The sequence below is a fragment of the Condylura cristata genome, unplaced genomic scaffold (genome assembly GCF_000260355.1).
Source record: "Condylura cristata isolate star-nosed mole 26May11 unplaced genomic scaffold, ConCri1.0 scaffold00025, whole genome shotgun sequence".
In the NCBI taxonomy this organism is placed as follows: Eukaryota; Metazoa; Chordata; class Mammalia; order Eulipotyphla; family Talpidae; genus Condylura; species Condylura cristata.
Window position 1 is genome coordinate 15232426 of NW_004567126.1, and position 14312 is coordinate 15246737.

The 14312-nt window shown below is 35.7% G+C and overlaps 1 protein-coding gene across 1 annotated transcript in view; it reads right to left on the reverse strand.

Moving 5' to 3' along the window:
* Positions 1–1535: 1535 nt before the first annotated feature.
* The window catches only part of LOC101624280 (olfactory receptor 151-like), an 18705-nt gene continuing 5928 nt past the window's right edge, over positions 1536–14312 (reverse strand). The window contains exons 2-4 of the mRNA XM_004688794.1: positions 10742–11667; positions 9795–9845; positions 1536–1671 (exon numbers count right to left, since the gene is read on the reverse strand). Of these exons, the coding sequence (XP_004688851.1) occupies positions 1536–1671; positions 9795–9845; positions 10742–11667 (1113 nt within the window). The remainder of the gene's footprint in view (positions 1672–9794; positions 9846–10741; positions 11668–14312) is intronic.

A 14312-nucleotide genomic window follows, 5' to 3' on the forward strand; every position in this document is an offset into this window, starting at 1 on the left:
AAAATTTATAGTAGTCATCTGTGTCTTATACAGTGATGCCAGAAATTTTAGAAGCCTGAAAATAGGATGTTGCCTCTCTCCAAATATTTTAACTATAAATATTGAGGGTTTGGGGTATTTACAGTAATTTTTGCTATTGTTCACTTTATCTTCTGGATTATTGAGGTACCATGGGAGTTCTAGCAGATATTTATATTTAATTCAGTTTAATAAATCTCTTCATTTTACCACTTAGCTCTCATGGATGTTGTTTTTGGTGTTCCATCTTTAAAATCTTCACCAAATTCAAGTACTCCCTTTTTCAATCTTATTCAGTCTTCTACAAGTTTCATGATTTTGGTTATACATTTAGATCTACTACCTACTTTCATTTAATGTTTGTGAATGATGTCAAATCCTTGCCAAAATTCATTTCCTTGCCTGTGATGTTCAGTTTCACTGCCATTTGTTGAAAACACTCAGTCCTTTTCCAATGAGTTGCCTATGCCCCTTTGTTAAAGATCAGTGGCGATAGTGCCGTAGGTTAATTTCTGGGCTCTCGTCTGTTGTAAATATATTATTTCACCTAAGCCACACTATTTTGATTACTTTGTCTTGATTACTTAAAGTTAGAATAAGTCAGTGCCCCAAAATTGTTTTTCTTTTTCAATGTTGAGTTAGCTTTAATGGTCTTATGTCTTTCTATATAAACACTCTAAGAAGTTTGTAAATATCTTGACAATAACATGCTAGAATTTTGATACAAATTATGTTGAATTTTAGATTGAGGGAAGAGGGAGGATGAAATGAAATAATATTGACATTTCTTATCCATGGTCAGAAAACATTTCTCTAATTAACTTAGATCATATTTAATTTCTTCAAAATTGTATGGTTTTCCTCAAATACATATTTTGATAGAGTGAAGGCAACTTATTTTTTAGTTGGTGCTAATGTAATAGTGTTATGTTTTAATTTTCCCAGTTCCAAATGTTCATTTCTGGAATACAGTAACAAATTAAATTTTATATATTAACCTTGTATCCTTCAACCTTACAATAATCACTTATTATTATATAAAATCACTTATTATATAAAATTCAAGAGAATTTTCTGTTATTTTTTTATAATTTTCTACATAGATAAATGTATCTGAGTAGAGAAACACTGTTTAATTTCTGCCTTATTTTTCTATTTTTTATTTCATTTACTTGTCTAAGATTAGAATTTGCTATAGGATGTTAAGAGACCAGGCATCTTTGGCTTGTTTTTAATCTTAACAGGATTAGTTTTTTCACCATGAAGCATGACAGTGTCAACAAGAGCTTTATATAAACCCTGGCAAGAAGTTCCTTTTTATCACTGCACCAAAACCAATAAAGAATAAATTCAGGTGGAAGAAAACTCTTTAGATCACTATTGCTAATACTAGAATTCTTAGTTACTATTTAATAAGAATAGATCTAAATGACAAAATGATGGCACAAACAGTCACAAATGTGAATGCAAGAGTTACTCTGTTCTGTTTTGGAGCATGAGTGAGGACTGGGCTCAGCTCAAGGGTGAATGACAGCCTCCTCACAAACGGCTGCATGTCCATCTGTCATCCCTCCACTAGCATTCTGTATGGGGCCATGTCCATTCTCTGCAAGAAGTTTTTTCCTTACAACCTGTAAGATCTGAAACTTAATTCTGTACATTGGGAATGCCATTATTTTGGGTACCATTTTACCTTATTAGCTGCTTTTTCTCAGGATAATTTCATCTTTGACATTCTCCCTTGTATCTTGCCATCCTAAGAAAATTGTGTACTTTTTCATAGCTTGGAGGGAGAAATCCTTCAACAGCAATTCAAAGTATCCTCTGTTCAGAATGTGTAGCTCAAGATAGAGGGGTGGAAGACAACTTCATTAGAAATCCAGAAATCATCTACCCAGCCCCATCACTGTGTAGGACAGGAGAGGGGAAGGGCCTTTCCTGAAGACACATCATACAGAGGTGACCAAGCTGCTGCAGGGTAGCTTCAGAGATGGTAACACTGGGGTTTTATTTCTTCTTCATTTCCATTTGATTTCTTTTTTCATGTAGGTGCTAATAATCACACTCAAAACAAACCAGCAAGGCACTGGCCAGGTGATGCCTGCCATATAGCTGTTAGTTATGTTAGCTTAACTCCCATTACAAGAAAGAAAATGCAGTCTTGAAAGCATTGAAGTACACAAATTCTAAGCATTCTTTTTCCTAACGTTATTACTGCAAAATAGAATTAGTAGGAAGAATACAAGTTCAAATTGCAGCAGAATTATAGATGACCCATGGGAATGTATGGTTATTAACTCAATATAACAGAAGTTGGAGGAAAAGGGTTTCTATTGCCTGTGCGTCTGCAGTGAGTGCAGTGAAAGAAATGCTTCTCCTGCCTTCCTTGTGATTTCTGTGAAGCAGCCATAGCTCTCCCATATATAAAAACACAGAGGACTGACTCATTTGATTCACAGAACTATAGAATAAGTTGGAAGCTCTCCTTAAGCCCAGGGATACAAGCTCCCCTCTGTGACAGGAACCTTGGAACCTGTGTTACATGATAAATAACAACACAAACACATTAAAAGGCCCATACTAACCTTGAAATTATTTTTTTAACATTTTAATAAAACCTGATGTCACCGGCACCAAAGTTCCAGCACTTTGAGGTGAGGCAGGCAATGCATAATTGCTTGATTTTCCAGACACCAGTTTAATCTTTGAGAATACAGGAATAAGAGTTTTGATTGATTCAGGTATTTTCAAAACATTGTTTTCTCCCTCTTAGCCTCAGCAGCTTCACTTCATTAATTAGTGAATGTTAGATTTTATTAATATTTTGTCCTTTATAAACAGCCGATATTTGTGTTTGCTATTCTAACTTGTTTCGTTATATATAATTCCCTCAAAATGCTCCCTACTCTGTGTCTGGTGAATCTTCTCCCCTTCCCACACTTCTGGCCTGTACCCCAGTTCTGTATGCATAAATAAATAAATCTTCAAAACATACTTTCATTTTTTTTCTCATTGACCACATTTTATCTTCCCTCATGGCTGAAATATATGTTCTCATGTGGATATACCACATTTTCTTAGCCCAGTCCAGTTGAGACTGTTTCCATGTCCTAGCTATTGTAAATAATACTGCAATACATATTATGGAGCTTATTATATTTTGAGTGGGTGGCTCCAAGTTCTTTGGATAGATGCCCAAGAGAGGGGTAACTGGTCATGTGCTATTTGAATTTTTAGTTTTTCAATGTAAATATAGGTCACTTTTCAAAATGGTTGTACCAACTTACACCCCTCCAGCAGTGAAACAGGGTTTCTTTACCTGTCTATGCTCAGCAGTTGTTGAGCATCTTCCCAATATGTGTCATTCTGTGTTGTGAGGTGATACATCTTTATGGCTTTGACTGCATCTCCCTTATTAGAAACTATAATCACTATTATTCACGTGTCTGTTGGCTTTCTGGTAATCCTCTTCAATGAATTGTCTATTCAGTTCTGCTGCCCGTCTATCAACTGAGTTGTTTGGTTGAATAATTTTTTTCCATGTCTTGGATATTAACCCCTTCTCCGGTGTATAGTGTGTGACTACTTTCTCTATTCAGTGGGTATTTTTTTTCATCCATTTACATTCCTTTTGGTGCGTAAAAGCTTTTTGATTGGAAACAATCTGACTTGTGTTTTTGTTTTTTTCCCCTTGTCATAGGGCGGGGGTCTCCACAGACATCTGTGTTATTGATGCCATCGATTGTCTTGTCAATATTTCCTTTGTTTTATTGTGTGGCTCCTATATCTCAATCTTTAATCCATTTTGAACTTATTTTTGCACATGGAGTTAGAGAGTAGTCCACCTTCATTCTTTTACTTGAGGGCATTCAGTTTTTACCAGCACATTTGTTAAAAAGACACTTCTTGATGAAATACTGTGGTAAATACCATACTATGTTTATTACAGGACTTTATGAATCTTATTATTCAGTAATGTTAGCCCTTTCACATTTTTGTATTATTTTTTAATGTATTTCTATCTTTTACATCATTGTTCATTTTTGTACAGTGTTTGATTTCTCCTCTTAAGATATAATCCCCATAAAAGTTCCACCACCATCACTTCTTTATTTCATATTGTTAGTTATTCTATATATTTTTGTATTTCTATGCATATTTTAGAATCAGCATTGTAATGTTTATACCGATAAAAATTGTGATAGATTTTTGGATCATGTCAAATATAAAGATCAACTGAGGGAGAAATATCAACACTCATTTCTAACCCAAAAATCCGTTTACCATGCCACATATTTGAGTCTCCTCTTAGCAATCTTTTTGCTCTGAAAACTACAAAAGATTGCTAACAAGAGACTCAAATATATGGTATAATAAACCCTGTTCTTAGAAGTATCAAAATATGTTTTGAAGATTTCATTGAGTTTTTCTACAGCTTTATTTCTTCCTTTCCAAAGTTGATTCCATCATTTTCCTTGACATACCATAGAACCTTGGACCCTCATTAAAAAAGTGAATGGAGGCCCTCCCTGGTGGCGCAGTGGGTTAAAGCACAGCACTAAGAAGCTTAAGCCACTTCAGCAAGAGTTTGATCCCCCCACCAGGTGATCCACATGGCGCGGCAGACCTCTCCTGACCCGCCCGCTGCTCCCCTCAGCAGTGTACTTTATTGATCTGCCTGTTCTGCTCCCCACTCTGTCTCAGTGAAGCCTCTCACCACAGGCAGATGCTGTTGTCTGGTTGCTGATCTTAAAGGAAATTATTCAGCTTTTTATAATTAAGTTTGATGGCTAACTGGATTTTTCACATTTTTCTTAAAGTTAAGACATGCCTTTTTTATTCTTAATTTGCTGAGAATTTTATCAGAAAATCATATTTTGTCAATGCTTTTACTAAAACCACTAAAATAGTATTACCTTAGTTTGTTAAAATTATAGTTATATTTATTCATTATCAACTGTTAAACTAATATTTAGATAGATAGATTTTATCATTCATCTAAGAGAAAAGGCTTTGTAGAAAAATTTTTTTAAATGTTTCTGCTGAGTTATTCATTGATATTGTATGATGTCATTACTATTTTATTTTCTTCTTTGCTTTTACTGTCTCCTTAAGTATTTAAGGTGAAATACTGGTTATGCACTAAAAAATTGTTAAACCCTAACACTGCAGAAAAGCCTGTTGAGAGGGCTATAATGGTGGTTTCATTAGCAAACTAAAAGATACATGATAATCTGTGCACATAATCATATTCTCACCATTCTATACCTAAAACTTTGCCACACATGCACACCATTAAGTTATACTTGTATTTATTTTCTCTTCAAATCTTCACTAATATTTTATTCATAAACACCCTCTTTACCAAAATCTAGAAGCTGTATTTGAAATGCTAGATATAGTTAGTTCTGAAAAGATTTAGAAATCTATATAGCAAAGATAATAAAAATAAATATATAAAGAATAGAGTTGGAAAAATACCACAATGCAATCAAATTTCTTTGATTGAAAAAGAGCATCTAAAATTTAAAAGTAAACAATACACAACAAGATAGACAATTTATAGACTATATAAGAAAGGCCAAATATATATACGTTTCTATTTTATATATAAAATGTGATATATAAAATTAGAAGATCAAAATAAATGATAAATTAATATAATAGGTAATCTAATCAATATTAATTAATTAATATAATAGGTAATCTGGCATGTGATTCCAAACAAATACAAAAATAGATAACAATAGATAGTGGGAGTACAAGAAAAAGGGCAGTCATGTATTACCACCAAAAATATGTATATTAGAATTCGTTTGAGTGATTGTACATAAGGGAAAAAAAAATTTGATGTGTAACTACCTCTCCTGGGAAGTTATTCCATAGAGATGAGGCACTAATGTATATATGTGCATTTTTAAATGATCTTTTTTTTTTTTTAAAGATTTATTTATTCATACAGAACTGAGGTACAGGCCAGAGGTGTGGGGAGTGAGAGGATTCACCAGAGACAGAGTGCGGAGCAGGACAGGCAGATTGACTAAGTACGCTGCAAAAGGGAGCAGCGGGCGGGTCAGGAGAGGTCTGCCACGCCATGTGGGTCAGCTCCCTGGCTGGGGATCAAATTTGTTTTGCAGTGGCTTAGGAGAACTTCATAATGTGGTGCTTTAACCTGCTCCACTACCAGAGAGAGCCCTAAAATGACCTTTTATTTAATAGTAGCATTTTCTAAACATCTAGGAGAAAATTTAATGTTTATCAATAAGGTATAAATAGATCATGATGTACTAAATTACTGAATATTATGTCATTATTTAATATAATGAATTAGAGCTATAGCTTCACCTTGGAGGAATATTCTAAAGATTTTTTTATTGTAAGAGAAAGAAAAATTTTGTGTAACAATAGCCTACATTCTAAAGAAATGACAACATGCTCTGTACAATTAAAAATTATATAAACACCCAGAAATTTAAACCATTTTCTTCATAGACTGTGTGTGGATGCCTCATACACAACCCATGCTCCTCCAGCTGGAAATAGGGGTCACTGTCAGTACCCCAGCAACATCCTCATCTGGTTTGCGAGGATGTGGGCGATGCCTGCAGCCTCACATTGTGAGAAAATGGAGTGATTCGACTCTGTGCATCTTTTCTTCTTACTGAACTATCAATAAATGGTTGTTAGCTATTCTCACTATAGAAGTGACTTTGATTTTCTGCCAAATTCAAGGGGTAAAGATTTGTAAGTCAGACAAAGGGCGCTTTTGGTGGTAGTCATACTGGGACCCACTTGGAGGGGCTCAGGCGTCTTCGGGAGGTAATAAAGGAACCATGATCAGTCTTGCTCTTCCGAGGGTCACTCCTCCCCAGGCCTGGTTTTGTTTGAAAACAGAGGGGAGATCCACTTGAATCTTTTTTTTTTACATATCTATGTAAATCTTCTTTTTTATGTATCTATGAACATGTTCAAAGAATGATCACAGAAAATTATTCTAAAGCAACTAAGTTTGTTCTAGTGGGTTTAACATCCAGAGCTCCAGCTTTTCTTCCTGTCCTGCCTCTGGGAATATCTGTGGTGACAGTAGTGGGGTCCTAGACCTGCTTCTCTTGATTGCATACAGCAAGTCACTTCATCCCCCAGGTCCTAGTTCCTCTGCACCTTGTCCTTAATTGACCCCTGATATTCCTGTCATGACCCCCCAAAGCCTTAACTTCCTAGGCAAGGAGGATCTGATCATTTTTTCTGAGGGCTTGCTTGACAGTTATTTCCATTTGTGGGTCTGAGGGTTGACCCATACTAATGCAATGGTAAAATTCACCTCTGCAAACCCATATATCATCAGCCATCACTTCTGTGCTCTCTCTCCTCTTCACATCTCTCCAGCTCTAACATGCATCTCAGTGAGCTTGTTTATTCATCATTGTGGGATTTAACAGCTTGGTGTGTATTCTAGTGTCATCATTGTTTTTCTCTTCTACAGTATCCTTTATATTCAGCCCTCAGGTGATTGAGCCAATGCTTTAGAAATTTATTTTTTAATTGAGGTAACATTTGGTATTCAGCACTGTGAGTTTTGAAGCTCTCATTTCACAACTGTGAGACTTTTCTTTGAGTCAACAATATTAAGGTAGTTAAAACCTGTTTCCAATAAGCCCCAGGAACAAGAAAAGGTATCCTTAGGGTTTTACATGACAGTGATCCCCATGCTAAATGTAAAATAATGCAGCCATTTTGCAAAATAGTATTTCCAGTTCTTAAAAAAAAAAACACAGAAAATAAACATATGTATACCGTAATCATGACTCACCCTACTCTTTTGGATTTGCTCAAATGAAAAAGAAATTATATAACCACACAAAGACTTGCACACAGATGCTCATAGTACCTTTATTTTTGATGGCTTCCAATGAGAAACAACCCAATGTCCATCATGAGTTCAAGAGAAAAACATACTATGGTATATCTATACAAATATCACTTCCACAATGAGAAGGAGTGACTAAGTGGTACACACAGAAACACTGATGAAACTCAACATAATTAAGCTTAGAAAAGTAAGCCCATATTAAAGGGGGACTTACTGTATGATTTAATTTGCATATTCTTGAAAACAAATGCTAATCTATAGTGTTAGAACGGCATGGTAGTATAGGAAGAAGAACTAATCCAGGAACATGAGGAAACATGTAAGAGTAGTGGATAAATTTATTGATTGTGGGAATGGTTTCATGAGTGGATATATGTCAGTGATAATCACATTGTACACTTTAAACTTGTACATCTGCTGAAGATCACAAAACAGTTACAAAACATTTATAAAAATAAACAAGTTGAGAAGGAGCATAGCTAGACTTGTCACTTCCTGCTAGCAAACATAGTGTTCTAGTAGTTACTCTTGGTTGGTTTCACAGGGACTAATGAGATTGAGTGGGATGAGCAGACGGGTGTTACTCTGCAAGTCTTTTCACAAAAAGCACAGGTGTTGGACTTCCTCATTTTTGACATTGGAGGTTGGACATGTACATATACCTTGAATACATTTACACTGACTTTTCTGTAAATCATTTCTGGAAGAAAACAATCTTTAGACAGGAAGTTCATCTTCTAAAAATTACTGGGGTTTTAAGGAAATTGGGGCTTTCATAGCAGGAATTATTCCAAAGTTTGAAGATTCCCCCCTGTTATTCCTCAATAGGAAAGTAAACATTTTTACTTTAGCATCTAGTATCTTTAAGGATATGGAATTGTGTGTGTGTGTTACATACTGTTCCTTTGTGTAGACCAAGTAATAATAGAACTTTGTAGTCACTTTGGCCAATTTACTTACATTTAAGTGAATTTAAAAATTTTAATCCCCATTATAATTTCATTAGTGATACATTGCTTCAATATGGGGGATGAGAACTTTCATACAATACTGTATAAAACTTAAAATTTTACTTTAACATAGGGTTATAACTGCTTTTGGTTTCTGTTAACATCTTTCTTTGGTTTATTACATACACATATTTAAGATATTAGCATAAATGTCCTCCTTTTGTGTAGGTTATTTAAATAAATTAGCTAACTTATCCTTAATCAAGACTAATTCTACCTTATCTGCTTGACCTACAACAAAATAATTGGTTTCTTAGGTCCCTAAGATAGTAAATTCCATAATAATGGGGCAAAAAAATTAATGGAATTTCAGATGCTTCCTTCTGGTCTGGCCATTCCTATGCAAACTGTGAAATGTACATTATAGATCTTTGTCATTTGAACTATTATTCGTGGAGTTTTTGCTGTTACTTCCTACACAGTAGAGTTGTGAGAAACTGAATTCTTGAAGGAGACTTGACCCTTTGTGAACATGTATATCTCTGTTTGCTCTGAGTAGAGTGACCTTTACTTGGTAATAGGCGACATGTAAACTACCTGGGGAGGCAGTGTGCTGTCCATTTTGAAACTCATTCTACCTGCATAGGTTAGTAAAATGGCATCTTTAGATTAATAATGAAAATAAAGTAACTCTAAGCAATTTGTAATAGAAAAATACCATCATCCATTCTTCCCACGAGAAGGCAAATAGAAACTCAAATAACATTTAGCTTAGAAAAAGAACCCAGACTGGACTGTGGTGATGGCACATGGGTGAATTGGTGATGGGAGGCCCAGGGGGATTACAACTGAGCTGGAAAAATGCACAAAATGAAGAATGATGTAAAAAAAAATTATGTTTATCGTGTAAAAAAAATTGAAAAAAAAAAAGATAAATAAAAATACTGCAGGGTTACCTCCAGAAGCCTTTCCTGTCTCCTCCCTCCAAGTCTTTATCTTCCCTAGGACTATTTAAAAAAGACAAAAGAAAAAGATAAAGAACCCAGGTCCATCCCAACTCTGGCCAGTGTACTTGGGGGAATAATGTCTCAGGAAATGTTGTCTGGAAAACAAACAGGATGAGACAGTGTGCCGAGGAGAATCACTTAGAGCTGTGTCTTAGGATAATGTGACCAGTGCCTGAATATTTCTAAGGATAGCTGTCACTTATGAAGTGATAGACTTATCAGTTACATATACTTTTTTTAGGCTTTAGTACCCTTTTCAACATCTAGCTTCATTGGCTTACATTGTACTAGACATTTAGCTGTGAATGATTAATTTATTTTTGTAAATATTCATTAATTTTAGAAGGGTACAATTTTAGGAGAAAGCCCTATGGCAGAACAACAAAAAAATATGAACATATGAAAGGATCACCACATTAGTCATTTGTCCCCATGATAAAGGGCTGAGATTATTGGCTTTTGTCACTGTCTAGTCTTAAGGAATTTACAGAGTGTTATATACACACTGAATGTTATGTAGTTACTTATGTGAGACAAAAAGAGGTGAATGTCAATTCACTTCACCTAAAGGAAAAATATTCTACCGAGGATATTCTCATTAGGGAAGGAAGAAAACCATGAAAACTCAGCAGAAAAGAATTTTTGAAATGAACCTCTTTGAATTTCAGCAGTGACCTATTAAGTCATAATATGTAAAAGCTTGCTAAAGGAGAGAGGTGTGTATGTGTGTATATATGTGCTTACTGAGTTTTCCATAGAAGGGTTAATATGGTTATGGTAGAGAAAATCAGAATGCGGTGTTACCTTTTAGAAAGAGAAGTGAGTTTTAAGAAGAAATCAGAACACTGTTGCCAGGGCATTCAGTGACTGACTCCTGCCCCATAAGGTGACCTTACCTCATTCCCAGGACTTTTCTCAGGACATTCTTTACATCCTTATTTCTCAAGCTATAGATCAAGGGATTCACCATGGGAACCACCGTGGTATAGAACACAGAGGCCACCTTCTCCTGCGTCATGCTGCTGCTGGAGGAGGGCTTAAAATACATGAACACGATGGAGCCATAAAAAACCCCAACAGCTGTAAAATGAGAGCCACAGGTACCAAAGGCCTTCGACCTGCCCTCAGCTGAGGGAATTCTCAGAATGCTGACAATAATGAAGGCATAGGAGACAATGATGGTCCCAGTGGTTGACAGCATATCAAATCCACCTACAAGTAGTATCATAAGCTCATTTAGGTTGGTGCTGGAACATGAAAGCTTGAGAAGAGGAACTATATCACAGAAATAGTGACGAACAACATTGTCCCCACAGAAGGAAATCCTGGCCATGGAGAGTGTGTGGGCTAAAGCTCCAAGTATTGCCATGGTGTAGACCCCAGACACCAACACATTGCACACCTTTTGGGACATGGTGACACTGTAGAGCAGTGGATTGCAGATAGCCACGTATCTGTCATAGGCCATTGCTGACAGCATAAAACACTCTCCAATAGCAAAAACACAAAAGAAGAAAAGCTGTGTCATACACCCAGGGTAGGAAATAACATTCTGCTCCAATACAAAGTTTCCCAGGAGTTTGGGGGTAACAACTGTCGAGTAAAAGAGATCGATGAATGACAAATTACCCAGAAAGAAGTACATGGGAGACTGGAGCTTGGCGTTGAAAGTGATTAGGAGGATCATCCCCAGGTTTCCCACTATAGTGACCATGTAGATTCCTAGAAACAGGAAGAAGAGGGGCAGCTGGAGTTCTGGCTGGTGTGTGAGTCCTTCTAGGACAAACTCAGTCACAGTGGAATAATTATTCCAGGTAATTTCCTTCAGGAGAGAGGATATATAGAACAAAGAAAAGGAAAATGACCATATGAAAGCTATATTCCCTGATTGGAAAAGGCTTTATTACTATTATGACAGAAAAAATGAATAAGCAATCAATCACATATAAATATATATTGTCAATATCACCCATTGGATTATAGTTCCATATTTTGTTAACATTTAAAAATATTGATAGTTAAGTTTTTACATTAAACTGCTACATTTACCCAAAGATATACAAAGGTATTTAGAAACAAAAATCAATACAGTGTGTTCTTAAAAACAGATTATCTGATAAGTTGAAACTGTCATTGACTTTTTTTTGTGGCCAATGTTGTAATTGATTGGCATATGGGACAAACTGGCACTTGGCAATTGCAATTATGAATTTGCTGGGACATAGCTTATGGTGCTGAAAGCTCTGTGCTGGTAACAGTGAGATTTTGTTAAGTGTTAAGAATGTAATTTCAGGGCCTTCCCTGGTGGCACAGTGGATTAAGCACTGCACTGTGAAGCCATCCGTAGCCACTGCAGCACAGGCAGCTGACCCACATGGCATGGCAGACCTCTCCTCGCCCACTTGCTGCTCTCCTCAGCAGTGTATTTCAGTTGATCTACCTGTCCCCTCTCTGTCTCTGGTGAATCCTCTCACCCCCCTGCACCTCTGGCCTGTACCCTGTTTCTTGTATGCATAAGTAAATAAATCTTTTAAAAAATGTAATTTCAAATTTAGCATCAAGATTTTTATGCACACTAGTTGCAATTTACTCCATGCACAAATTACTCCTCTAGCAGGAAAGTGTAGTGAATGCATACCTTAAGGTCAGGATCAATTATCAGAAGGAAATGCAGAAGCATTTATGCTCCAACTCAAGGATACCTTACTGAATTCAGGAGTACTGTGATTCAGAGGAGCGAGGACTCTACTATTTATTTTTCTTTCTTGGAAGAATTATGAAATATTTTGTTATGCAGCTTACAAAATAAGGGGATTTTTTCTTGTTCTACCCACTGCACACCCAAAAGAAAACTGTTCTCACAATTTCAGTTGCATTGAGTTAAGTAATAGTCACACTATTGGAGTATAAATTTCAGTTCTATTAGAATATAAATATGTAATTGTCATTTGTAGTTCCCTTTTAGTTTCCTTTTACAATGAATGCTGTAGGAAAAGGGTGTCTAGAATTTCTGTACTTACTTCAGTGCTTTCAATAGATTGCATTTTCTTTCTTGAAATGTGGGATTAATTTATACTAATAACTGTATGCAGGCATTACCAGTGCCTTACTGATTTTGATTCAAGGTGATTATTAGCACTTGCATGAAATCAAATGGCAATTGCAGGAGATGAAGAAATAAAAGCCCATTCTTACCATCTCTGAAGCTGAGTCCCTGTACCAGCTTGGTCACCTCCACACAATGTGTCTTCAGGAAAGGCCCTTCCCCTCTGCTTTTCTACACAGTGATGGAGCTGGGTAGATCATCTCTAAGAACTATTATAGCTTTAAGGTTTAACGACACTGAGTGAGCAATAATGAGCTTCCTTTCCACCCCTATAGCCCTATAGTTACCCTTCTAAGCAAGGGAATACATTGACTTGTTTGCAGGCCTTGGACCTCCAAGGGATGAATGAGTGCAATAGTCTCCTAGGACCACAAGATCCAAAGGAGATTATTGAAGGTAAAATTGTCCCAGGAAGAAAAAAACAAATTAATAAATTATATTTGAATCCTGAGTAATGGCACACAAAGAATAGTGGCATTCCCAATGTACAGAATTAAAAGTTTGAGTTTGATTCTTAGAAAGAGAAAAGGTTTTGCACAGATGGTCTTAATTCCCATTGTAGAATGATTATAAGTTGATCCAAATAGGTATTCAGCAATTTAAAAAATTCTCCTCTTCAGTAAATAGAGGATCCAGCTTTATCTCTGCTTCAAAAAAACAGAGCATAGTAATTCTTACTTTTTGATTTTTAATGCATTGTGTGACTATTAGTCCTTTAAAATCATTCTTTTGAATGAATAAGTCTCTTAGTAGTCACAACGATGACCCAGATAGCTTCCTATTCTTTATTGGATTTGATGTAATTATTACGGAGTTTCTTGACAGATTCTATGTAACCTCCTGTGGTTCTGTAACATGTAATGAGGAGAAACACAAGACTGCCTGTCTCTCCACTCTTTTTAAAGATCATATGAAAAATCCTAAAAGTTATGAGACAAGAAAATGAAGTAAAAATTGGGAGGAAAGAATAAGACAGCCTTTATTTGTAGATGACATAATTGTTTATGTGTAATTAAAAGAAAAACAGAAATGGAACTAAGTGATTTTTAGCAAAGTGGAGGATGTGAAATTAATATACAATGGTAAAATTCCAGAAATGAACAACCGGAATTGGAAATGTAAAATATCACATCAATTCTAATGTGATACTAGCACAAATATGGTGAGGTATTTTGCTGTGACATACCAATAAATATTCAAGACCTATGTAAGGGTAGTGATAAAATTGATGAAAGAAATAAAACAAGATCTAAACAGCCCATGAATGTGCATACAAAGAGCTAATATTATTAGATTGCCATTTCTTCCTGTAGAGCCAGGCAATTCCAATAATGATTCTAGCAAGGTGTTTAGTTGATGTT